Source organism: Salvelinus fontinalis, chromosome 4, assembly GCF_029448725.1.
Source record: "Salvelinus fontinalis isolate EN_2023a chromosome 4, ASM2944872v1, whole genome shotgun sequence".
Classification (NCBI taxonomy): Eukaryota; Metazoa; Chordata; class Actinopteri; order Salmoniformes; family Salmonidae; genus Salvelinus; species Salvelinus fontinalis.
In genome coordinates this window covers 80256806-80282801 of record NC_074668.1, presented here as the reverse complement: position 1 = coordinate 80282801, position 25996 = coordinate 80256806, and the positions used below count along the sequence as shown (strand labels likewise).

The 25996-nt window shown below is 44.2% G+C and overlaps 1 protein-coding gene across 4 annotated transcripts; it reads left to right on the top strand.

Annotated features, from left to right (window-relative positions):
• Positions 1–1352: 1352 nt before the first annotated feature.
• On the top strand, positions 1353–23718 carry LOC129854496 (alpha-protein kinase 3-like). 4 transcript variants are annotated; one of them, XM_055921597.1, is made up of 17 exons: positions 1363–1852; positions 2140–2429; positions 9305–9343; positions 9827–9948; positions 10106–10223; positions 10378–11975; positions 12039–12658; positions 16584–18885; positions 19373–19520; positions 19756–19883; positions 20501–20536; positions 20770–21047; positions 21230–21318; positions 21440–21657; positions 21759–21807; positions 21986–22174; positions 22696–23718. In XM_055921597.1, the coding sequence occupies exons 2-17, from the start codon at positions 2293–2295 to the stop codon at positions 22817–22819; spliced, it is 6195 nt and encodes a 2064-aa protein (XP_055777572.1). In that variant the 5' UTR covers positions 1363–1852; positions 2140–2292; the 3' UTR covers positions 22820–23718. The 4 variants fall into 4 exon arrangements, with proteins under 4 accessions (XP_055777573.1, XP_055777572.1, XP_055777569.1 ...); XM_055921594.1 differs by having other exon boundaries at positions 1364–1852; positions 10378–12658; XM_055921596.1 differs by lacking the exon at positions 9305–9343 and having other exon boundaries at positions 1365–1852; positions 10378–12658.
• Positions 23719–25996: the final 2278 nt, after the last annotated feature.

Sequence of the window (25996 nt, the reverse complement as noted above, 5' to 3'; positions counted from 1 at the left end):
TCATCACAACACAATGAGAGCACAGGCAAGGACCAGGGTGGTCGAACAGTGTCATCACAACACAATGAGAGCACAGGCAAGGACCAGGCTGGTCGAACAGTGTCATCACAACACAATGAGAGCACAGGCAAGGACCAGGCTGGTCGAACAGTGTCATCACAACACAATGAGAGCACAGGCAAGGACCAGGCTGATCGAACAGTGTCATCACAACACAATGAGAGCACAGGCAACGACCAGGCTGGTCGAACAGTGTCATCACAACACAATGAGAGCACAGGCAAGGACCAGGCTGGTCGAACAGTGTCATCACAACACAATGAGAGCACAGGCAAGGAACAGGGTGGTCGAACAGTGTCATCACAGCACAATGAGAGCACAGGCAAGGACCAGGCTGGTCGAACAGTGTCATCACAACACAATGAGAGCACAGGCAAGGACCAGGCTGGTCGAACAGTGTCATCACAGCACAATGAGAGCACAGGCAAGGACCAGGCTGGTCGAACAGTGTCATCACAGCACAATGAGAGCACAGGCAAGGACCAGGCTGGTTAAACAGTGTTATCACAACACAATGAGAGCACAGGCAAGGACCAGGGTGGTCGAACAGTGTCATCACAGCACAATGAGAGCACAGGCAAGGACCAGGCTGGTTGAACAGTGTTATCACAACACAATGAGAGCACAGGCAAGGACCAGGCTGGTCGAACAGTGTCATCACAGCACAATGAGAGCACAGGCAACGACCAGGGTGGTCGAACAGTGTCATCACAGCACAATGAGAGCACAGGCAAGGACCAGGCTGGTCGAACAGTGTCATCACAGCACAATGAGAGCACAGGCAACGACCAGGGTGGTCGAACAGTGTCATCACAGCACAATGAGAGCACAGGCAAGGACCAGGCTGGTCGAACAGTGTCATCACAGCACAATGAGAGCACAGGCAACGACCAGGGTGGTCGAACAGTGTCATCACAGCTTAACCAACCAGCAGCCCAACAGATGATGAAACTGACATCCACAACTTGCACGGCAATTCTGTGAAAAACTCACTAAGAACAGCACTTGTTTACATGTTATATCACTAGCATAAAAATATCACAGAGTAGTAACCACTGCAAAATGTTCTATTGCATTTAGACTCACATTTGTCCCAGTATATTTGTCATATGCAGGATCAACAAGCTTATTGCTGTGGAAGGTCAGTCATTGTAACCAAACACTTTTATGTTTGGAAAGTGGGAGCGATGGGACTGGATGCCTGAATTTACAGCTCATTTAAATGGACTTTTAAGGCTGGTGTCATCATTCTGATTGACAGGGTCATATGATACTTTAGCACCACGGGCTGTATCAAGCACTAAGCATACACGCTGTTTAAGAGAAGAAAAAGCGCAGTCACCCATTGGGCCACATGAAAGACTCTCTGCTGTTTTAGAGGGCACGTTTTCCAATGGTAACCAAGTCACAAACTCGTGGTGGCCTAACTTGCTTAACCCAATTCATAACATTTGGAAGACAACCAACTCTTAGATGGCCTTGTGGCTTCTGACTAAGCATTGTTCCATATGGATTTATCTCCTCCACAATGCTGGAACGGATATCATCAAAACTATTTTCTACGGATTCTTTCCCAAATGGAGTTTTCCTTGTGGTGGTGGGGTATTGTACTTAAAATGGTTCGAAGGCTAGTTTTGGAAAATGTGATGTGCTCTTGTGCCTATTTGTAGTCCTGCTATAAATAGGTTTGGCAGGGTACGCATGCTCATGTTTGATTGGAAATTGCACAGTGCCTTGAGCCGGAGAGAGTGGTGGGTCCTTATACAAAGAGACAAAAGGAAAGCTATGAATGGTGAGTTTACCTTAGAGATCTGATGGAAGATAGCTTGTCGATGAATGATGATATAATGGATGTGTTACCAACTGAACATAACAACATTACTTTGAACAAACGTCTCTGTTGCTGATATGAGTCTCTATAGTATAATGCATTACACTACAATTGATGAAGACAATAGAAGTGCTTGTTTTTTTTTAACATGTTTTCAAGCTCATAAATATTTACCAAAAAAGGGCATCATCTTGATTTTGTATCTTGTTATTAAAAATAACTTAGTGTCATCTTTATCTCTCTTTCAGCTGCTATCTCCCAGATTTAGACCATAACAGATTACAGCCACAGAAGAAAACCTCATTTGTTTTGGTGGATGTACATCATCATCTGTTGCCTTCTCTGAGGAAGTTTCTCCTGGGAATTTAAGTTTGAAAGAGAAACTCTCTATCTGTTGGAGAATGAGTTCCAGGAGGCTGATGACACGCTCCTACTCTGTGGGGGACGGCAGGTCCAGCTCCCACAATGGAGATGATGTCATAGGGAGTAGCAGAGCCAGCAGCCGCAGCTACCTCTCTGATGTCAGGCCTGAAAACAGGTACCCAACCCCTCAGCTCAACACAGGAAATATTACTGTACCTCAACAAGCAACAGGAAATATTACTGTACCTCAACAAGCAACAGGAAAGTTAGAATATCTTTATTACCACATCCCTTTCCTTCTGAAGTGAAGTTTAACCATTGATTCAGCATCATTGCATTATGAGGTCTCAATAATAAAACAATAATCATTGAATTTTTAATGCCCTTTTAAATTAATATGATTTGATGGCTTGGATTGAAATGATTTCTCAGTGTGTTAGTTAGTTGGAGATAGTTGTGTTAGTTATATTTACATAACATTTACATTTGAGTCATTTAGCAGACGCATTCATCCAGAGCCACTTATAGTGCATTCATCTTAAGTTACCTGGATGAGTCAATCACATATCAAAGTCATTGTTGGTTTCCATGGTGTCGTCTTCTGCATTTAGGACTGTTTGAATGGCCAGCTGATAGGCAACACTCACTACCGGCTCATAAAAAGCTATGACCATGAAGGTCAGCTCTCAGCTCTTTATAAATAAACTGCATCTCACTGCATGAGCCTGTGTAAAGGCGAACCGGCTTCCAAAATGCATCCTACAAATAGAATAAACGTTTATGAAAATACAATCTTCCTACTACTGGGTATGTCTACTTGTGGCCAAGTGAGTGCTGCAAAACTATCAAGTCAAGTGAAAACATGTATTCTTAATTATAATTCAGTAAAATATTAATGGTACAGATAGTATCGTCATGTAATACTTTCTGACGTCACTTAGTGTTTTTCCACTTGTCAGTGGTTTGATTTTGTTTCACTGTAGACACTAGGCAATAGTCAGTCAAAATAAAATCTCAAATAAACCATGGCCTTAGCAGCACCCTGTCTTAATGATCTGGCCGAGAGACTGGATTAGATGACAACACCAGACAGAGTGACTAGACCTACACTTAAACACTGTTTATGGCCATGATTACAGGCATGACATATCCACCAATTAAGATGTTGCACGCTATGGTGTATGGAGTGATAGTAGTTCCAACAGAAATGGAATCTGAATTCAAAATAGATTTCTGAATATAAAATGCAGTTTTTGTTGGCATTAATGTCACTCAATAATGAGCCTTCAATACCTGCATTCTGTATTGAAAGATTCCAAGAACACAGGATGAGATGTTACTATCCTTTGTGCAAGCACTTCCAAGAGTTCATGAACAGTGAGACTGGTGAAATTTGGGGAGCGCATCGTCAGTAGTGTACCTTTGGTTCCTAGGGTGTTTCGGCCTTTCACACTATACACCCTCCCCAAAGGCGGCCAGCGACAGGGTGATCAATCCTACGCTTGCGTCCCATTCCCAATTAGTCATAGGAGTTGCGTTGTTGTTGATAGCCAACATCCCATGGGACTATGCATGGCAGGGGCGTCTTCCTCCCTGAGTCAAGCATTGTTGACCGCATACCTCCTGGCCCTCTCACTTCGGGGCCCAGCTGGGGTCTTTCCTCTTCATCCAGAGCCATTGACTGCTGCCTTCTGCCGCCTCTGATACAGCTTTGATTGCCGAACGCTGGCTCTGGCCCTTAATTCCCAGGTCTCTAAGCAGTCTGGTTGTAGATGTCGCCACAAAACCTCTGCAGCCCACCTCCACTGGTCGGACTTCTGTGTTCCAGCCATGATGCCGTGCTTCGGCAGCTAGATTGGCATAGCGCAGATGTTTCCGCTCATAAGCCTCATCTACTGAGTCCTCCCAGGGTACTGTGAGCTCAATGATGAAGACCTTCTTGAGCGAATGGGACCAGAGCACCATGTCAGGTCTTAGGGTGGTGGTTGCGATCTCCGGAGGAAACACAAGTTGCCGGCCAATGTCAGCTAGCATTTTCCAGTCGCGGGCCAAGCGCAGCTGGTCTCGCTCTAATGGTGTAGAGCCGCTCTTCGGTGGTTTAGTCCCTTCGCGGACAAAGGTCGTCCGTAAGGGGTGTGATGCTGCTGGGGGTGGTAGGGAGTTGGTGGCAGCTCGCTTGTCCTCCAGGGCGGACGCAAGGTTTTTAAGGACTTGGTTGTGACGCCAAGTGTAGCGTCCTTGGGTGAGGCTTGTTTTACACCCTGTGAGAATGTGCCTGAGGTTGGCTGGCATGGAACAGAGGGCACAGTCCGGATCTTCACCATACCATTGGTGAAGATTAACTGGTGTTGGAAGGACGTCATATGTTGCTCTGATGGAAAAGCTCAACCGCCTCGCTTCCATGGCCCACAGATCCTTCCAGCTGATCTTCCTCTTCTCCACACTGTCCCATCGAGTCCACTGTCCCTGTTTGGCAAGAGAGACTGCCTTGGCCCACCTTGCAGCCTCCTCCTGATGGCGTACTTCCTGCACTACCATCTTCCGCCGCTCTGGTGCAGTGGCCTTACTCCAAGCAGCACGGCTAGTTAGCCCAAGGCCTCCTCTCCCTTGCTGAACATGACCCACAATGTCAGCATGTCTGAGGGCTGCTGTTGCCTCCTGGACTGCTTTTCCTGGCCTCCATTTGCGCCCAGTTGCCAAGGTCGGCGCGTTGTTGCTCACCACTGGGTCTCGAGATTCATTCAGTGTCATCTGGAGCCTGGTTTTTGCACACTTGAATTCCTCTGTTAGACTGGTGAGGGGCAGCTTGAGGACACCATCTCCATAGAGGCCTATGGTGGTAAGGCATCGTGGAACTCCGAGCCACTTCTTTAAGTAGCCTGTGACTCCTCTTTCCATCTTCTCCACTGTTGAGATTGGAACCTCATACACTGCTAGGGGCCACAACACCCGGGGTAGGAGACCAAACTGCAGACACCAGGCCTTTAACTTTCCAGGTAGCTGGGTGTTGTCGATGGACTGTAGGCTACTACTGATGTCTTTGCGCAGCTGTTGCACCTGGTCTTTGTCCTTCAGGCTTGCATCATACCACCTTCCAAGGCTTTTTACCGGCTGCTCAGACACTGTTGGGATTTGGTCATCTCCGATGAAGAATTTCAGGTCAGAGAGTACTCCCTTCACAATCGAGATGCTGCGTGACTTGGATGGTTTAATCTTCATACGGGCCCAGCTGATGTTCTCCTCGAGTTTTCTGAGCAGTCTCCTGGTGCATGGGACAGTGGTGGTCAATGTTGTAATGTCGTCCATGTAGGCTCTGAGTGGAGGGAGGCGGAAACCAGAGTCGACTCGCTGTCCACCAGCAACCCATTTTGAGGATCTGATGATAACCTCCATTGCCATTTTGAATGCCAACGGAGAAATGGTACATCCCGCCATTATACCTACATTCAGGCACTGCCATGAGGTGGTAAACTCTGAGGTGGTGAAGCAGAACTGCAGATCCTTGAAGTACGACTTCACCAGCGTTGTGATGGTGTCCGGTATGTGGAAAAATCTGAAGGCAGACCACAGGAGTTCATGGGGCACAGAGCCAAATGCATTGGCGAGGTCGAGGAAGACTACGTGGAGGTCCCTTTTCTCCACCTTGGCCATTTGGATCTGGTGCCAGATCATGCTGGAGTGTTCCAAGCAGCCAGAGAACCCTGATATTCCTGCCTTCTGTACAGATGTATCGACGTACGCATTCCTTTGCAGGTACTCGGACATCCTCTGGGCAATGACCCTAAAGAAGATTTTACCCTCGACATTCAGTAAGGAGATTGGGCGGAATTGGCTGATGTTCACTGCATCCTTCTCCTTAGGGATCAGGACCCCGCCTGCCCTACGCCACACTTTGGGTATTATCTTCTTCTGCCAAGCTGTTCTCATAAGCCTCCAGAGGACCCTCAGGACGTCTGGTGCGTTCTTATACACTTTGTACGGGACTCCATTTGGCCCCGGGGCTGATGCTGTTCTTGCCCGTCGAACTGTGTTTTCCACCTCTTTCCATGTCGGAGGGCTGGTCTCAATATGATGTTCCGGGGGTTCAATGGGTGGGATATCTGATGGGATGGCCAGATGTTCATGTCGCTTTGAGTCAAAGTTTGTTGTTATCAGGTGCTCCTCTAGGTCTTTCTTTGTTGTTTTTAGAGCTCCACTTTTTTCCTTCGTGAAGAGACTTTTAAGGAACTTGAAGGGATCTTTATAGAATCGAGTTCTAGTTTGTTCTTTCTTCCTTCTGCGTTTCCGTAGGTTCTCTGCTCTACGGAGGGATGCCAACCGGGTTTTAATGTCAGCCTGAAGTGCCTCTATGCCCTCCTTTTCCACTTCCGAGGCCTTCTTCCACTGTTTCTTAAGCTGTCTCCTTTCTTGAACGAGGCGCTTGATTTCTTGTTGCCTCCTGGAAACTGGTGGGGTTGGAACCTTTCTCCCGCCTTTTGCCTCTTGCACTCCAAAGCTTTCTGCCCCGTACTCATAGATGATGTCCCCCATCCTCTCCAACTTCTTCTCCACTGTGCCTCGAAGTTTCTCGAGGGTCAAGGTAAGGTCAGTATTCACTGCTTCCCACAACTTCTTGTCACTGGCGCCAGGCCACTTCACATACGGTCTGTGCCCTGGTAGTCTCCTCTCGACTGCAGGTCTGGGAGGCTGGGTGAGTTCCACTCCTGTTGTTGGTTCCACCTCAGTTGTTACTTCGGTGCTTGAGTTTACGTCCTCCATGACAGTGGTACTGATGCACTGCAAACTATGGTTTGCGTCCAGTTGCTGTGCTTCATTCGACTGATTTGATCGCACTATATTCATATAGAGTCATGTACAGTTGAAGTCGGAAGTTTACATACACCTTAGCCAAATACATTTAAACTCAGTTTTTCACAATTCCTGACATTTAATCCTAGTAAAAATTCCCTGTTTTAGGTCAGTTAGGATCACCACTTTATTTTAAGAATGTGAAATGTCAGAATAATAATAGAGAGAATGATTTATTTCAGCTATTATTTCTTTCATCACATTCCCAGTGGGTCAGAAATGTACATACACTCAATTAGTATTTGGTAACGTTGCCTTTAAATTCTTTAACTTGGGTCAAACGTTTCGGGTAGCCTTCCACAAGCTTCCCACAGTAAGTAGGGTGAATTTTGGCCCATTCCTCCTGACAGAGCTGGTGTAACGGAGTCAGGTTTGTTGGCCTCCATGCTCGCATACACTTTTTCTGTTCTGCCCACAAATTGTCTATATGATTGAGGTCAGGGCTTTGAGATAGCCACTCCAATACCTTGACTTTGTTGTCCTTAAGCCATTTTGCCACAACTTTGGAAGTATGCTTGGGGTCATTGTCCATTTGGAAGACCCATTTGCGACCAAGCTTTAACTTCCTGACTGATGTCTTGAGATGTTGCTTCAATATATCCACATAATTTTCCGTCCTCATGATGCCATCTATTTTGTGAAGCGCACCAGTCCCTCCTGCAGCAAAGCACCCCCACAACATGATGCTGCCACCCCCGTGCTTCACGGTTGGGATGGTGTTCTTCGGCTTGGAAGCCTCCCCCTTTTTCCTCCAAACATAGCGATGGTCATTATGACCAAACAGTTCTATTTTTGTTTCATCAGACCAGAGGACATTTCTCCAAAAAGTATGATCTTTGTCCCCATATGCAGTTGCAAACCGTAGTCTTTTTTATACCGGTTTTGGAGCAGTGGCTTGTTCCTTGCTGAGCGGACTTTCAGGTTATGTCGATATAGGACTCGTTTTACTGTGGATATAGATACTTTTGTACCTGTTTCCTCCACCATCTTCACAAGGTCCTTTGCTGTTTTTCTGGGATTGATTTGCACTTTTCACACCAAAGTACGTGCATCTCTAGGAGACAGAACGCGTCTCCTTCCTGAGCGGTATGACAGCTGCGTGGTCCCATGGTGTTTATACTTGCGTACTATTATTTGTACAGATGAACGTGGTACCTTCAGGCATTTGGAAATTGCTCCCAAGGATGAACCACACTTGTGGAGGTCTACAATGTTTTTCTGAGGTCTTGGCTGATTTCTTTTGATTTTCCCATGATGTCAAGCAAAGAGGCACTGAGTTTGAAGGTAGGCCTTGAAATGCATCCACAGGTACACCTCAAATGATGTCAATTAGCCTATCAGAAGCTTCTAAAGCCATGACATCATTTTCTGTAATTTTCCAAGCTGTTTAAAGACACAGTCAACTTAGTGTATGTAAACTTCTGACCCACTGGAATTGTGATACAGTGAATTGTATTGTAACATTCGTCTGAAGAAGTGGACCAAGGTGCAGCGTGGAAAGTGTTCATGATTCTTTAATTACTCAGAACACTAAACACAAACAACAAAAAGAATAACGAACGTCACGTTCTGTAGGATTTCCCAGAGCTAACAAAAAACAAGATCCCACAACATAGGTGGGAAAACAGGCTACCTAAGTATGATTCCCAATCAGAGACAACGATAGACAGCTGCCTCTGATTGGGAACCACACTCAGCCAAACACAAAGAAATACATAACATAGAATGCCCACCCCACATCACACCCTGACCTCACTAAATAGAGAAATAAAACGGCTCTCTAAGGTCCGGGCGTGACAATTATCAGTGAAATAATCTGTCTGTAAACAATTGTTGGAAAAATGACTTGTATCATGCACAAAGTAGATGTCGTAACCGACTTACTAAAACTATAGTTTGTTAACAAGAAAATTGTGGAGTGGTTGAAAAATGAGTGTTAATGACTCCAACCTAAGTGTATGTAAACTTCTGACTTCAACTGTATGTCTCATTACTGTAAAATTAATTTCATATGGACTAAAATATGGGAATTTGATAACCAATTAAATGTAATAACCAATTAAGGGCATTTGATAACCAATTAAAAGCATGACACTTAGTGATAGTTTATGTAAGAACACTTCTTAGTCCATCTTCATTCATACCAGAACGCCTATATATTGTGCCTGATAAGCTGCTTCTATTTGCTTCCTCTCTGCATAGCTACTCCAGTCACAGCTATTCTCAATACAGGCCATCAAGGTACTGTCATGTATTTGTTTCATGAAATTCATTTCAACTAACACCAGCACTTGCTATCTTTTAGCTTTTCCTTAGCCTGGCTTATGTTGCATCACCGTCATGACATTGAGGATGAAAGATGGAACAATGTGTGCTTGGTGAAATATGTTGGCTGATATTTGATTATAGTGATATTGGATTGCACCAGATATTGCATCACAAACTACATAACACCCATTTTGACCTCTGCAATTCTTATGGAAAGCAAGACAATCTATGGAAATCAAATCACTAGGAAATCGAATCACATTACCTTACAGTATGTAGGGTTTGAATGTATTGATAAAAATGTCTTTATATTTTACAAACTATTGCATTTTATATTCCATATATTTTGTCTATCTTCCATTGCCTTTATAGAAGATTATATATTTTGAAAATAGCTTTGGCCCAGGTGAGAGACATTTGTTTACATTTGAAAATGTAACTAAGTGTTTTATGCAGGAGCACACTACATTGTGTTATGGCACATTTAACGGAGGAGACCCAGCCATCCTTTGAGACGACATTAAAGTCAAGAGCCGTATCTGAAACCTGTAGCATCAAGTTCACCTGTGAGGTGTCAGGTAAACTCTCCTCTGGTGTGAGTGGGCGCAATACGTTGTTTGTAATAGCCTACATACTTTGTTGTTGTACTTCCTAACCAGTATTATCTATCTGAAGACTTTACAGTAAATGCGAAATGTAGTCTCTAACTGTTTCTTTGTTTCAATTTGTCTTCAGGTCACCCCGCTCCAGAAGTGACATGGTATAAAGATGATTTGCAATTGGACAGATACTGTGGACTACCTAAATACAACATTTCCCGCAATGGACAAAACCATTCACTGCACATTTACAAGTATGTATCAAGATCATAATTGTCATTTGTATTGAAGATGTTAAACATTATCATATTGATGTCAGTTTCGTTTGTAATGATGCACGCAAATATTATTTAAAAAATTGTGCAGCAACTGTATAATACAAGTATCTATAATTTGTTTTCTTTACAGTTGCACTATGGAGGATGCAGCCATCTACCAGGCGTCAGCCAGGAACAACAAAGGCATTGTGTCCTGCTCTGGAGTCCTTGAGGTGGGGACGATGAGCGAATACAAGATCCACCAGCAGTACTTCGCCAAGATCAAACTGAAGGCCGAAAAGACACGCAGAGAGCTGGAGGAGCCCAAGCCGTGGGACAAGGAGAACCACGGGTCTCCTGGTAGTCGGCAGGAAACACTGAGGACCATCAGTCCAGACCGGTCCCAGAGGAAGCGACGGTCCCCCATGGACCCCAGCCTCAGTGCCCCCAGCTTTATGGAGGATGAAGTGGTTGAGGAGAGCACTCAGGCTCATGCTGGGGAGGCAGAGGCCAGGCTACAGGACACACCTGTGGTGGGAGAAGAAAAACGGGAATCTAACAGGGCTGGGTCTTCCAATGTCAATAGACAGGCAGCTATTACAGAAAATAGCAGCAACAAAGGCCGGACGTATGTTTACGATTCAGTGGAGAAGTCTTTTGCTCCACACACACCAAAAACATCACTGGCCAAGAAGAAGATAAAGATCTCCAATGGAGAGGATAGTGGGATGACAGCTGATAGCCAAGCAGGGAAGAAGCCTGAGGAGAGAGGGATGAGTAAAGAAGGAGAGGTCAGTGTGACACCTTGTCTGGTTGAGTCCTCACCCTCACTGGGGTCATCAGAAGAGGCCCTGGAAGTGGAGAGTGCTGTTGAAACTTCAGCCTCAAAGACAGAGAGTGTAAAATACATGAATCAGTCTGAGAGAGCCCCACTGAACAACACTGTGTCAGTAATGGAAGAAGTGAAGGTCCAAGTGAAGGAGAAAGTACCTGTACAAACCCCACCACACAACGGAGAGCCTAGCATCCTGTCTCCTTCTACTGGGCTCCTCTCTACAGGGGAAACCGTCTCAGGGAATAAGAGTCAGAATGCTGCAGGGGCTCAGGTGACCCAAGATGTTGGAAATAACAATATTATGGGGAGTCAGAGTACAGTTCCTCCTGTCACCTCATCACAACCAAGTCCTTCAGCTAAACTAAAACCACAACCAAGTCCTTCAGCTAAAATACAACCACAACCAAGTCCTTCAGCTAAAATACAACCACAACCAAGTCCTCCTTCAGCGAAATCACAACCACGTCAACCAAGTCCTCCTTCAGCGAAATCACAACCACAACCACGTCAACCAAGTCCTCCTTCAGAGAAATCACAATCACAACCACGTCAACCAAGTCCTCCTTCAGCGAAACCACAACCACAACCACGTCAACCAAGTCCTCCTTCAGAGAAATCACAATCACAACCACATCAACCAAGTCCTCCTTCTGTGACGTCACAGCCACAACCACGTCAACCAAGTCCTCCTTCAGCGAAATCACAATCACAACCACATCAACCAAGTCCTCCTTCTGTGACGTCACAGCCACAACCAAGTCCTCCTTCTGTGAAGTCACAGCCACAACCAAATCCTCCTTCTGCGAAACTACAACCACACCCACTTCAATCAAGCCCTTCAGTAAAATCACAACTAGGTCCCTCAGTAACACCACAACCAGATCCTCCTTCTGCGAAACTACAACCACAACCACGTCAACCAAGTCCTTCCCCGAATCTACAACGACAACCAAGTTCCTCAGTAACACCACAACCAGATCCTCCTTCTGCGAAACTACAACTACAACCACAACCACAAATACGTCTACCAAGTCGTTCAGAGAAACTCCAAGCAAGTCCTTATGTGAAACCACAACCACAACAGAGTCCTTCTGCGAAACTACAACCACAACCACGTCAACCAAGTCCTTCCCCGAATCTACAACGACAACCAAGTTCCTCTGTCACACCACAACCACAAGCAAGTCCTTCAGTAACAACTCCACAGGTGTTGAGCAACACACCAGAGGACATTAAAACCCATCAAAGCAACGTAACAGACATGGAGGTAGACGATAAGCCTTCTGTCCTGGAACACCTAAACAGCACCACTACTCCCCTAAAAGGTCAAACTGAATGCCTGGGGAAGGATTCAGCATCAGTGCTTGAGGTGCTAAACTCAGATACTTATTCCATCCATGGAACTGGAACTGCAGTTGAAGTTGCTGGGGAATCAGTGAAGTCAGTACTAACATCACCCTGTAAGAGCAGCGAGGCTGTCTCTGCCTTGCCTCAGCGTCTGTGTGAACAGTCAGGAGATCAGCTGTCTGTGGAGGAAACAAGCACGTGCCTAAAGAATGTGTCTTTGTCTCGGCTGCCTGCGCAGCTGGGTGGGGAGGTGAGTGTCTCTGCCCTGTCCCTATGAGCTCATGGAGCGCCTAACGTTTCCAAAACACACCAGCCAGATCAGATCAGTAACACAAGCACACACAGGGCTATTATTAGACTTTACAAGTATGCCCCTCTCTGTGTGACAAGACGTATGTGTAATGATGCATGTGCTGGCACGGACAGCAGGTATATTACCAATGCTACATATCGAATGGCTGAAAACATGAATATAGAAATCCCAGAGTACCTCAAGGCTTCTGTTGTGCGTATGATTTGTGCAATAAGGATTTTGGGAGGTCAACAATCTTAGCTTGTTTGACAGTGTGGGGCTTTAAGGCGACTGTGAATGGTCTTGGTGGTGGAAAACACTTGGCATGAGAGTGAAAAGCACAATGGAACAGATGGTACAGCAATGATGCCTTAAAAGGTTTTGGATTGGTCCAGACATAGAGGCAGAGAGCATGATGGGTAATATTTTTGCTATCCTTGAGAGTTGAGCTGTACTGTTATCCTCGTCTTTTAGTTGCGCTGTTGGTCGCAGCCATGCAAACAGAGAGAAAGATGATGTATTTTTTTTGTCTCTTATCCATAAAGTTGTAAATCATTTTAGGCATTGATTATTTTTTCTCTCCAAAGAAGACATTTATGATTTCATACTATTTGGGCTTTTTAAAACATTGCATCTTCTACTGAACCCAAGAAAAGGAAGGTATGGAAACAAAGTGCTGTGAAAATAGTGCTGAGACAGACTTCTGTCCACTCTGTTCCACCAAAGCACCCCTTTGAATGATCCACATTACATTGTCTCCTCACTAAACCTAAAAATATTCCATGTTCCATGTCTGTCTGTGCTTAGTCCACTATCATACACTCCACTGTGAACACTGTGAGAGAGAGAGAGACAGGTTATAAAGCACTTTCTTGTTTCAATGAAACCAAAGTAGGCCTACAATAGATTTGTGTACAATGTGAACCTAAGAGCATACTCTCCCTTCTGTACTTGTCATTGTAAATGTTCATGTACTCCCCATTTCAATATAATTTGTCAGTTGATTCTTCAAAGGGAATGCACTGTCATTTCACACAACACCATATTTTAGTTCTGTGATATTGAAATCAAAGTAGATGCAATGTGAATGGTCCTTTCAGTAACTCTGGACTTATCTCATTCACTGATGGAGTGACACATAAGTCACACCGGAGCCAATCCCTCTGGTGCTAATTTCAGCTGACCAATTAGATCTGGTGCTTATTTCAAATGAGTTACATATATCTTACTGTTATGTTTATCTAAGACTAAAGGAACATGGGCTCAGACCAGGAGTCAATCTCACAACATATCCACATGCACTCTGCACCTGGTCGAAACATTAGACTACCTCGTCCTGTACTGTGGGACTGCACTGTGTTTGTGAGGGTATTGTTAATCTCTGTGGCTCATCAAATGACCTATTAAGTGAAGTAATAATCCTATCATAATGAGTGCAGCTTAACAACACTACACCACCAGTAGCACTATTAGACACTATTCAAATCTTTCTATCTGAGGTGTTGAACCTGTGTGAATTATAGTGATTTGACTACAAGCCATAGCTGTCAAGTCAAGAACAGTTTGTGAGATAGTAACAGAGTCATAACTGGAAAACAGGATTTCTTCATCCATTGACCAGGTTCCAGTTAGTAAATATGTCTGAGCACACGAGGGCTCAAAATTGAAAACAAGATTAATTCGTTAGATACATTACATGACCAAAAGTATGTGGACACCTGCTATGGAGTTGGTCCACCCTTTGCTGCTATAACAGCCTCCACTCTTCTGGGAAGGCTTTCCACTAGATGTTGGAATATTGCTGCGGGGACTTGCGTCCATTAATCTACAAGAGCATTAGTGTGATCAGGCACCTGTTTTGGGTGATTAGGCCTGGCTCGCTGTCGGCGTTCCAATTCATCCCAAAGGTGTTCGATGGGGTTGAGGTCAGGGCTATGTGCAGGCCTGTCAGGTTCTTCCACACCAATCTCTACAAACCATTTCTTTATGGACCTCGCTTTGTGCACGGGGTATTGTCATGCTGAAACAGGAAGGGACCTTACCCAAACTGTTGCCACAAAGTTGGAAGCGCAAAATCTAGAATGTCAATCTATGCTGTAGCGTTAAGATTTCCATTCACTGGAACTAAGGGGCCTAGCCCAAACCATGAAAAACAGCCCCAGACCATTATTCCTCCTCCACCAAACTTTACAATTGGCACTAAGCATTCAGACAGGTAGCGTTCTCCTGGCATTCGCCACACCTAGATTTGTCCGTCGGACTGCCAGATGGTGAAGCATGATTCATCATTTCAGAGAACGCGTTTCCACTGCTCCAGTGTCCAATGGCAGCGAGCTTTACATCACTCCAGCCGACGCTTGGCATTGCGCATGGTGATCTTAGGCTTGTGTGCGGCTGCTCGGCCATGGAAACACATTTCAGAAAGTTCCCGACGAACAGTTATTGTGGTGACGTTGCTTCCAGAGAGAGTTTGGAACTCGGCAGTGAGTGTTGCAACCGAGGCCAGACAATTTTTACGCGCTACACGCTTCAGCACTCGGTGGTCCCGTTCTGTGAGCTTGTGTGGTCTACCACTTCAAGGCTGAGCCGTTGTTGCTTCTAGACGTTTCCACTCCACAGTAACAGCACTTACAGTTGACCTGGGCATCTCTAGCAGGGCACAAATTTGACGAACTGACTTGTTGAAAAGGTGGCATCCTATGACGGTTCCATGTTGAAAGTCATTGAGCTCTTCAGTAAGGGCATTCTACTGACATTGTTTGTCTATGGAGATTGCATGGCTGTGTGCTCAATTTTATACACCTGTCAGCAACAGGTGTGGCTAAAATAGTCAAATCCACTAATTTGAAGGGGTGTCCATATATATACACTACTGTTCAAAAGTTTGGGGTCACTCTGGGATGCTGGTTTCTAGGCAAAGTTGCAAAGAAAAACTCATATCTCAGACTGGACAATAAAAATAAAAGATTAAGATGGGCAAAAGAACACAGACACTGGACAGAGGAAGTCTGCCTAGAAGGCCAGCCTCCCGGAGTCGCCTCTTCACTGTTGACGTTGAGACTGGTGTTTTGCGGGTACTATTTAATGAAGTTGCCAGTTGAGGACTTGTGAGGCGTCTGTTTCTCAAACTAGACACTCTAATGTACTTGTCCTCTTGCTCAGTTGTGCACCGGGGCCCCCCACTCCTCTTTCTATTCTGGTTAGAGCCAGTTTGCGCTGTTCTGTGAAGGGAGTAGTACACAGCGTTGTACGAGATCTTCAGTTTCTTGGCAATTTCTTGCATGGAATAGATTTAATTTCTCAGAACAAGAATAGACTGACGAGTTTTAGAAGAAGGTTCTTTGTTTCTGGCCATTTTGAGCCTGTAATCAAACCCACAAATTCCGATGCTCCAGATACTCAACTAGTCTAAAGAAGGCCAGTTTTATTGCTTCTTTAATCAGAACAACAGTTTTCAGCTGTGCTAACATAATTGCAAAAGGGTTTTCTAATGGATCAATTAGCCTTTTAAAATGATAAACTTGGATTAGCTAACACAACATGCCATTGGAACACAGGAGTGATGGTTGCTGATAATGGGCCTCTGTATGAATACTTATAAATACATACTGACATTTTTTTTAAACACATCTGCAGACAACAGAGCTTTGTACATTGTCGATGTGAAATTTATTTCCGTTTGTCGGAGAAAAGGTCAAGCCTTTGTTGTTATTTTTGTAGTCTTTAACACTTACAGCAGTCTCTTTGGTGACTTGTTCATAAGATAACACTTTTAAGTTTTTGATGTGTTTATAAAAATGATGTGTGTTTATGTGTCATGTATATGACTGCAGCAAAGTATTTACACAATGGAAATCTGTCTCTGCTTTTATTGTGCCTCAAGGTTACACAGAACCACAGACAGACAGAGAGAGAGTGGAATGGAACACCTGTCGGGCAAGAACCTGTAATACTAACCATCCGGAGAAAGCTGGACGGACAATCACCTTCGCCACAACAACGTTCTCCATCGTCATCGGACAGAGAAGTCACAGCAAATGCCAACAAACGGTCTCCTACTTTGCACAATCCTCCGAGCCGATCGGCCTCTGACAAAATGACGCAGGGCACACAGGATCATTCCAGGGGATCAAGTGAGAGCCATACATTACCTTTTACAGAGCCACTAAAGTCACCCCTGGAAAGCCCGGGTGTTGGTGAGAAAACCTTGGGGTGTAGTGTTTCCTCAGTAGGCCAGCAAGGCGAAGTTAAGATAGCTATAAAAACCGTTGGTGAGACAGAAATACAAGTTGACGTTAAAGTACAGGGTAATCATTTGGCTGAGTTACATGCACAGGGAGGCAGTTATGAGAGAAGGGCTGACATGGAAACTGTTTATAAAGTTAGCAAAGTTCAGGAAGGTGAAATTGAAAGACTTACGAAAGCACCTGAAAAGAAAACCGTTGAAAGTATAGCAGTGGCTGTATGGGATGAGAAGAGTATACCTGTGTTGAAGATAGCAGAATGCCAAGGTCTTTCTCTAAAACCCCGCTTTCAGCCTATTATTCCAGACACATCACAGACGGCAGACACAACAACAAGTGTCCCAAACACAAACATCTCAGAGCAACAAACAAAAGCCCCAACACCTGTAGCCAAAGTAATGTCTATTGCCGATATTCTAAGGTCACAAATGGAGAAAAGTGCCCCTACAGAAGTAAGTCCAGTGCCACCAATTTCAGTGGCACCTATTTCAGTAGCTACCATTTCAATGCCCCTTATACAAAGTCTAAACACAGACCAACAACCTAAATGTCCCCCATCAACTGACATACAGGATGTGAGAATGCAAAGTCCAGAGTTGAGGATGGATGAGACAGAGTACAGGCAGGAACCTGAGAAAGACACTTGTAAGAAGGAAACCGATACGTCTGTCGGTTCTATTTCAGCTTCAAATGTAGAATATAGATTTAATACCTATGAACCAGAACGATTTGAGTCCCCCATAGTTACTCCTATGACTGAAGCCTCACCTAAAGCTTTTGTTATTCCTCCTATTTCTATTGTAGACATGGATGGCACTTTAGAGAACAGTAATCCTCCTGTATGTATATTAACCGACATTGAATGTGTCATGGATACAGACCAGGAGCATCTTTTGGACCATAATGCTGATATTAGTCTGGCTGCGAATAAGGATGGTCAAAAAAAGTATTCTCTTGTTACTCCAGAGCAGAAGTCCTTGGACATTACAGTTCCTCCTACATCCATCTCATCTGTTACCTTCACTGCAGAGAAACAACAAACACTAGAAAATACAGTCAAAGAGATGGATTCTTCACACTCACTGCCTCCAGTGTTCACCAGTCAACATGGCAGAGACAAAAGATGTGCTTCTCCCCTTTCGGAGCGTTCAACAGAATCTAGCTCACTTCCTAGTGCCACTGAGAACCAAAGTTTTTCTACAAAAAATACAGGATTTACAAACAACATTGCAACCCCTACATTGCAACCTGTCAGTGAAAAACGGAAAGACTCTTCACCAGATACTGGTATTATTTTAGGTCGGAGTGAAGCATGCAAACCTGATGTTCCTCAGCCTGGTCCTCAGACAGTACGAAGGTTTGATACCAAGGGTTCCCCAAGTAGTGAGACAAAAGGGTATGTACCTGTTCCCACCATTCCGTTGGATAGCAAAAGCTCTCCATCCAAGGAGGTGAACGTTGAGGAATATTCAAAGCCAGACTCTTCAACATCTGTCTCAGTCACTGAAAGCAGTACTGGCCTGCTGAAGGAATCAGACAGTGTGTCCCCCATGCCCTCAGCCACCCCACAGGAGCTGGCCTCTGGCGCTAGACGCAAAATCTTAATCCCGAAACCCAAAGGAGAGGACCCTGAAGCTGTTGCTTCACAGATTGACACCCAGAGCCCTCAGAGAGAGGGGGTCCTCAGGATGAGCTCCAGGCTATCCCCAGAGTCCTCCTCTCCCATGTCCCCTGGTCTGTCCCGCAGGTCGCCCCTGCTGCAGCCCCCTAATGGCCAGCGCACCCCTCCAACAGAGAGACGCTCCCCACTGCTCAGTAGGAGGAAGCTGGCTCCAACACCAGAGACCCTCAAACAGAGCCAGGAACCTGCCCTGGAGACAACAGACACTACCAAGACTGAGGAGAAACCAGCTAAGAAGGACAAGCATAACCCATTCAAAGGTAAACTCCTTTCAAGATATATCAGCTTAGTGTAAAAAAAAAGGGGTGGCTGATGTTGGCATACTTTTAGAGAGTAGCTAGTCTTATTCAATTAAATTAACCATTGGAGTCAGTGTAGTTTCTTTGGCTAAGCTCCAGTAGGGAGATCAAGAGCCTTCGTGCTTCCTCTGTTTGCTTTGACACTGTCACGAGATGGATCGTCAGTTATAGATATAGAATTAATAGAACTGGCTTGCAACCTCTAAACCTGGCAATTTGACTGGGGATGCTTGTTCTATTCATTCTATTTCTATGGGGCCAGCTACTTGCCAGGTGGGATTAAATGGAGGCTTAACTGAAATAGTATCCATATTACTTAAAGTTAGGAAGCTGAAATATAAGAAAGTGTTAATCTTTACCTGGTTGTGCCTGTCTGTCGGGAGTCCCTCTCTTACTGGCACTAATCTCTCTCTCTCCTCTCTTTATCCCCCCCCCCCTCTCTGTCCAGCTCCTCAGGTCATCAGGAAGATTAGAGGAGAGCCCTTCTCAGATGCGGCAGGACATCTGAAGCTGTGGTGCCAGTTTTTCAACGTTCTTAGTGACTCCACAATTAAGTGGATCAAGGATGAGGTGGAGATCGCTGAGGTTAAAAGAAGGTGAGTCCTCCATGCAGGATACCTTGACGTGAAATGCTGTAGCCAAAATTTGGAAAATAGTGTTTATAAAAGGGATTCAACAATAAAATATTCACTATCAAAGATGGTTTTCCTGATGGCAACAATGTAAAGGTGTTGTAGAGACACCATGTGGCTGAGAAATTCTAGTTAGAGCTTTCTGAAACTCTGTTTATTTTGCTGTTCTGTCCATCCCTGACTCCCGTGTGTTTCCCAGTGCAGGAGATGAGACTCAGGTAGCCTTGGCTATTGTCCAGACATCCAGCAGAGACTGTGGAGTTTATGGCTGCACCATCACTAATGAATACGGGACAGACACAACAGACTTCCTACTGAGTGTTGACAGTATGTACACTAGTGTCTCAGTTCAATCTCTGAACTTTGACTTGTTTCAACACGTTATCTCCTATATCTTTATATCTCTTATCTCTCATTTTGTCGACTAGAATCTATTTTTTGCAGTACTCTGGCGTGTTTTATCTCCTATCAAGTTTTATTTGTCACATGCACAAGTACAGTGAAATGCTGAACTTGCAAGCCCTTCCCAACAGTGCAGTATTCAATGTCAAAATAGTGAAGAAATAAGAGAGGAAGCAAAATAAATAGAAGAATGTAAGTTATATACAGGGTCAACGCCAGTACCACATTTACAATGTGCAGGAATACTGGAGTAGTTAAGGTTGACATGTAGGCAGGGATCAGGAGAAAGTGACTGGTAGCAGGATTAATAATAATAATAATAATAGTAAACAATATGGCAGCCGTATAAGTGGAGGGTGGGTGTATGCGTGGTGGTGAGTGTGTGTGTGTATATGAGTGTGGGTGTGTGAGTGTGCAAGAAAGTCCGTGTAGGCATGATAGGTGGATATGCATAAACTGGGCTGAAAAGTGACTGGTAGCAGGAATATATAAATACTTAGCATCTCACAAGCTCTTATTCTTTCTACTCTGTCTTTTTGCAGTACTCTCTGGCATGTTTCTGCGTGAGGATCAAGAAGGTAAGATTACATTTGTCTATTATTTGTTAGGATTTAATTGGTGTTCAATACTGTACGGTCACACCCCATCATTTGCCTTGCGAGGCACCTGATCCCCAACTTACATGAATGGTTAGCGCCGTTCAACTAGCCATTCATGTAAGCTTGCAGGATCAGGTGGCTCATGATGCAGCCTCATAATACCACTTCCAGTGCATTATGTTTGATGATGTTACTCTCTTTCCTCTCTACAGTGGGAGAGGAGATAGAGATGAGTCCACTACTGTTCACCAAGGGCCTGGCTGACTCTGGCGTCTGGGGAAGTAAGTTCTTTGGGCGTATCGTGATGGAGGAGGCCCATATAGGAGAGGGCTGCTCCCACAAGGCCTGCAGAGTGAAGGTCATCTATGGGCTGGAGCCAGTGTTTGAGTCTGGGACCACATGTTACATTAAGGTGAAGAGCCCCATCGCCTACTACGGAGTCAAGGAGGAGAGCAACCTGGTCGAGAGGAACCTGGCAATCACCCAACAGGTGAAGGGTTTTACTTCTTTTACATAAAGTAAATGTTTAATGAGAATCAATGGAAATTGGGCCAATGTAATGATATTATTGATGTTATGAAAGGAATCAAAAAAACATTTAGTCAAAGCTCTGATCACTAGCCCAAGTAAAGTTTTTCTGTCCGATCATGAATGCAATCTTCTTTCCAAAAGGAATGTCGACTTCAGAACATTGCTCGTGAATACTGCAAGATCTTTGCTGCGGAATGTAGGGTGATAGGAACCTTTGGAGAAGCGCTGGAGTGAGTGAGATCATCAAAATGATACGAAACTTACACATAAAAACATGTTTTTTCATATTATTTCACTACCCTGTTTAGTCTTCTGTCATACCACAGTGTGTGTATGTTCTTGGTTACACAGAGTGATCCCAGTCCACCTTATATATCGGCCTGCCAACACCATTCCCCATGCTACGGTGGAGTCTGACCTGAAGGGGGTCTATCTGAGGTACTGTCTGATGGACGCTACAGGCCGGCTGGTCATGAGAACTGGCTCAGAGGCGGCACTGAAGTGTTGTGCTCTGCAGCACTGGATCCTCCAGTGGACCAATGGAAACATGCTGCTCACTCGGATGGAAGGTACAGTGTCCATAGTCTCGGATGACTAACTCTAGCAGGACAATGCTTTGGCTGAAAAAACAGAACAGGTGAAATTAACTGTAATTGTGATTGTGCTGCAGGTGTTGACTTCAAGATCACAAACGTTGGAATTTCCATCAAATCGAAAGGGTTGGTAGGCCTATAATTTATTCTGTTGTATTTTCTGAACATTGTGTTCTAGAGATATTCATGACTACATAGACCATTTACAATTACAATACTGTAATAACAAACTCTGGCATGAAGCTCTGTCAACAAACTGTTCCTTTACTCATCTGTAACATTGCATCTGTTGTTATTACTCCAGGTACCAAAGTCTCACGATCACAGAGAACCCCAATGTGTTTGAGCAGTTTGTCTCTCAGCACCAGTGTAACTACTACTGCGGCCTCCTCAGCCTGAGGTCCCTGAAGACACAGGACTCCCTGCAGACCCCAGCCAAACCCAAGTGCTCCAGGAGCCCCCTGCTCCACCGCAGGATGGGCGGCTCCTCCAGGTATGAACCACTGCCATTGTGCCCTTCAGCAAGGCACTTAATGGACAACTCCACCCAAAAACTATCTTTTGGTATTTGTTTCATTAGTATTTTGTTGATATTGTCCCAAAATGTTTTGCATGTCAACAATCAAGTTTTCAAGATATGTAACGTTCAAAATACAGACATCTGGCCCGAATAATGCATTTTGCATCATATGATGCAAACGTAGCATCAGAGGATGCAAAATGCATCATTCAGGCAAGATTTCTGTATTTTGAAAGTTACATATCTTGAAAACTTGATTGCTGACATGTAAAACATTTTGGGACTGTATCAAGAACGGACTAATGAACCAAATACCAAAAGATAGTTTTAGGATGGAGTTTTCCTTTAACCCCCAAATCCTCTCCATCCAAGGGCGCTGCGCTGTGGCGGGCCCTGTAACCTCTCAATGTGTGTGTCTAGGGGTGTTATTAAAAAGGTAGAAGTCGAATATCTGTGCTAGCCAAATTGATTAATAAAGTACCTATTCTATTCAGTCCCCAGCCCTCCAGGAAGGCCACAGGAAGCCCCCGGCTGATCAGAAAGCCAGCACAGCCAGAGGACAGCAAAGCCACCGCCAAGTACAAGGCCGTTGATGACCCCAATGTTGTCCGAAGTTAGAATGGATTCATCGGCCGTAGAAAGCAAGCAACTGCTTTTCTCAATAAAGAGAATAAATGCTGAACCAGATATGGAATTACTGCCAGACTTGTCCTCCCACCTATAGAGCTTTCGGGGAGCTGGGAGCCGGTCTGGGATGAAAGGCTGGTGACCCCTCCTCCAAGCTGTGACAGACAGACAGACAGACAGACAGACAGACAGACAGACAGACAGACAGACAGACAGACAGACAGACTCAGAGCCCGGGGTCCCAAAAGAAAGATGAGATCAGAAGGAGAAAGAGAAGGCCAGGTGAAGGAAGAACTTGAATGTTTCCAGAAATGACAGAAGCTTCATCCACATTTTTTTATGAATTCTGTGTTAAAATAAACAATGAAATGCCACCTCAGTTTCAATGGGCATGGTCTCTGTTGCCAGAATCAGAGACAATGAAATTAATGACTACACTAGTATGTCCTTCAAATTATTAAATTAAACATTAATTTCACTAATGAATACATTCTTAATTTATTGAGTAGATCACATAACATTTTAGGCTAAGGCTTTCACATTATACAGGGTAGGCTACCTGGATTCGTATTGCATATTAGTAATAATTCGGAGTAGTAATTCACAGTAGTAATTCACAAGGTTAGCACGCCAGCTCGATTCAGGTCCCAACAACATGAACATCTGGGGGAAACACATTTAAAGGGATTGTTGAGGAGTTAAATGTTATTTTCAATGGTGTACAGTGCTCAGGATAATAGTTCTGTTAAGAAAACTATGCCCTAAGAATGTAGCGTATATTGTAGTCCATGACACTGTGAATAAAAACGTGGTGCTTTTTATACTGTAAATGTGCCTACGTTTTCATATTGCAGTGTACGACATTCATAGACAATGCTCACTGGATGCAATGGCTGTAAATTAAAATGAAATATATTGAAATTAAGCCTCTTATTGACCAGGGTGTGTTTTTCTCAAGGAATTTGGAGTGCTACCCTGGAAACCATTTGACATTTAATGGATCTCAGTCGTAAATAATGACGTGGGCTAGTCGCTATGTCACTTGCTGTAATCTGACATATAAGTATCTGACATTACAGATGTAGGATCGTAATTTGGTCACCCTGTTGCAGGAGAACTTTCCTGCAATGCAGGAAATGTATCACTTGGGTAATGATTTACCTTGACGACATATCCATAATCTATAAGCATTTCATGAACGTGTTATAACAGATCCCAGCCACATTATTAAAGGTTAATTCAGTATATCCATAGCCTATCTATAACTTAAGTAATGTCCTGCTATACAAGAGTTCATATTTAGGTATCTTAATAGATCCTCATTACAATGACAATATAGGCCCGGGACTTACCTTCTGCTTCTTCTTCTCACTTAGCTCAATTATACATGACGATCCCCAAAGGCTTGAATCCTAAAGGTACATTTTACGGATCAAATTATGTAGTTGAGGGTAAAGGTGTCTCGGTTCACCAAATCCATGGTTCGAATCATATTGCAGTTTTGGGGTTACGGTTCAGTTTCAGTACAGCGGAAAAAATACATTTCAACAGTTACTGCAGTTTTAATTTGTGTTTATTTGGGAAAATACGCAAAATTAAAAAGCATCCTATTTGTGGCCAAAGTCCAGTTTTTGTGACATCATTCACAATGTTTCTGGCATTGTCTGTTGTGACAGGGATTGTTAGGTTGGGCCTCAAGTAGAGGTCTAAAAAGTTGAACACGATCCGAAATTAGACATCAGGCTTTCCCACCCGGAGTAATATGCATAAATAAATGTTTCAATTCAGAGACCCGCTCCGAATGGACCTGAGGATGTGGTCGGATCTGAGTGAGGGAAGTAGCAGAAAAATATATTTGTAAGCTACTTTAATCAGAGCTGATTAAGTGCAAAGGAGAGCAGGCGGAGGAGGGGCCTTGCAGTGTGTGTACTTTGAGTGAGTGAAACAGTAGCAAGGAGGGAGGGAGAGGCAGCAACCAACCGAGCTGACTTGTGCTAGTAGACTAACTTCTAGCTTTTCATAGCTAGGTTATATATCTTCCAATATGATTACGTAGTACCTGTCTTGACTGCATCAATACGAGAGAAGCTAGTTGGCTAAGATAGCTAACTACCCCTTACAAAAATTAATTTGTTGCTGCAAACTTCCCGTAAGTTTGTGGCAAATTTGCTGCAAACTAAATAGTGTGCAACAAAATGTTGCCAGAAGTTTGCAAACGTTTGCCACTAGTGGTGAATCTGCAGCAAACCTTTGGCAACAATAATATTTACTACCACTAGTGGCAAACAGTTGATGACCAATCAAGGGGATTAGAAACATCTGTTGGAAATTAGAAACCAAGCTATCTAGCTAGCTACAGTACCTACCAACATTGTCTGGTGAGTGTCTAACTTATTAATTAAACTTTAAAATTGTATTAGCTAAATGATGCCTAGTTAGCAATGTCATGTTTTATCAGATAGAGTGAAACATTTGTTGATACCAGTTTCATTCTGTCGGCGCCACTGACTGACTGGCTAGCGCTTAGCTAGCTAACGTTAGCTATCATATTTGTGCACAATTCATGTGATTGGTAACAAACTAATGATTCGTTTTTTTTAGGTGAACACATTGCTGTCCTTTAATAACAATATGCATGTCAATACAGTGCATTCGGAAAGTATTCAGACCCCTTCACTTTTTCCACATTTTGTTATGTTACAGCCTTAATCTAAAATCGATTAAATTAATAAAAAATACTCATCACTCTACACACAATACCCGATAATGACAAAGTGATAACAGGTTTTTAGATTTTTTTTCAAATGTATTAAAAAAATGACAGAGCTCCAGAGTTCCTCTGTGGAGATTGGAGAACATTCCAGAAGGATAACCATCTATGTGGCACTCCACAGGCCTTTATGGTAGAGTGGCCAGATGGAAGCCACTCCTCAGTACCTACCTGGCCGGCCAACCGGACCTAGCTGTCTGGCTGGCCGGTTGGATGGATGGACCTAGATTTCTGGCCGGCCGGCCAGCTTGACCAATCTATCTGGCCGACCGGTCAAGATAGCTAGGTAGCTAGGCCCGGCCGGCCGGTCCGCCAGATAGCTAGGTCCAGCCGGATAGGTAGATCCGGCCGGCCAGATAGCTGGGGCCTACCTTCCAGATAGCTAAGTCCGGCCAGCC

Coding starts and splice junctions, on each gene's coding strand:
- LOC129854496 (XM_055921594.1), top strand. CDS start 2,293: ATGAGTTCCAGGAGGCTGATGACACGCTCCTACTCTGTGGGGGACGGC. Junction 9,344..9,826: donor TCTCAATACAGGCCATCAAG/GTACTGTCATGT, acceptor TGTTTTATGCAG/GAGCACACTACATTGTGTTA. Junction 21,658..21,758: donor GCTGCTCACTCGGATGGAAG/GTACAGTGTCCA, acceptor ATTGTGCTGCAG/GTGTTGACTTCAAGATCACA.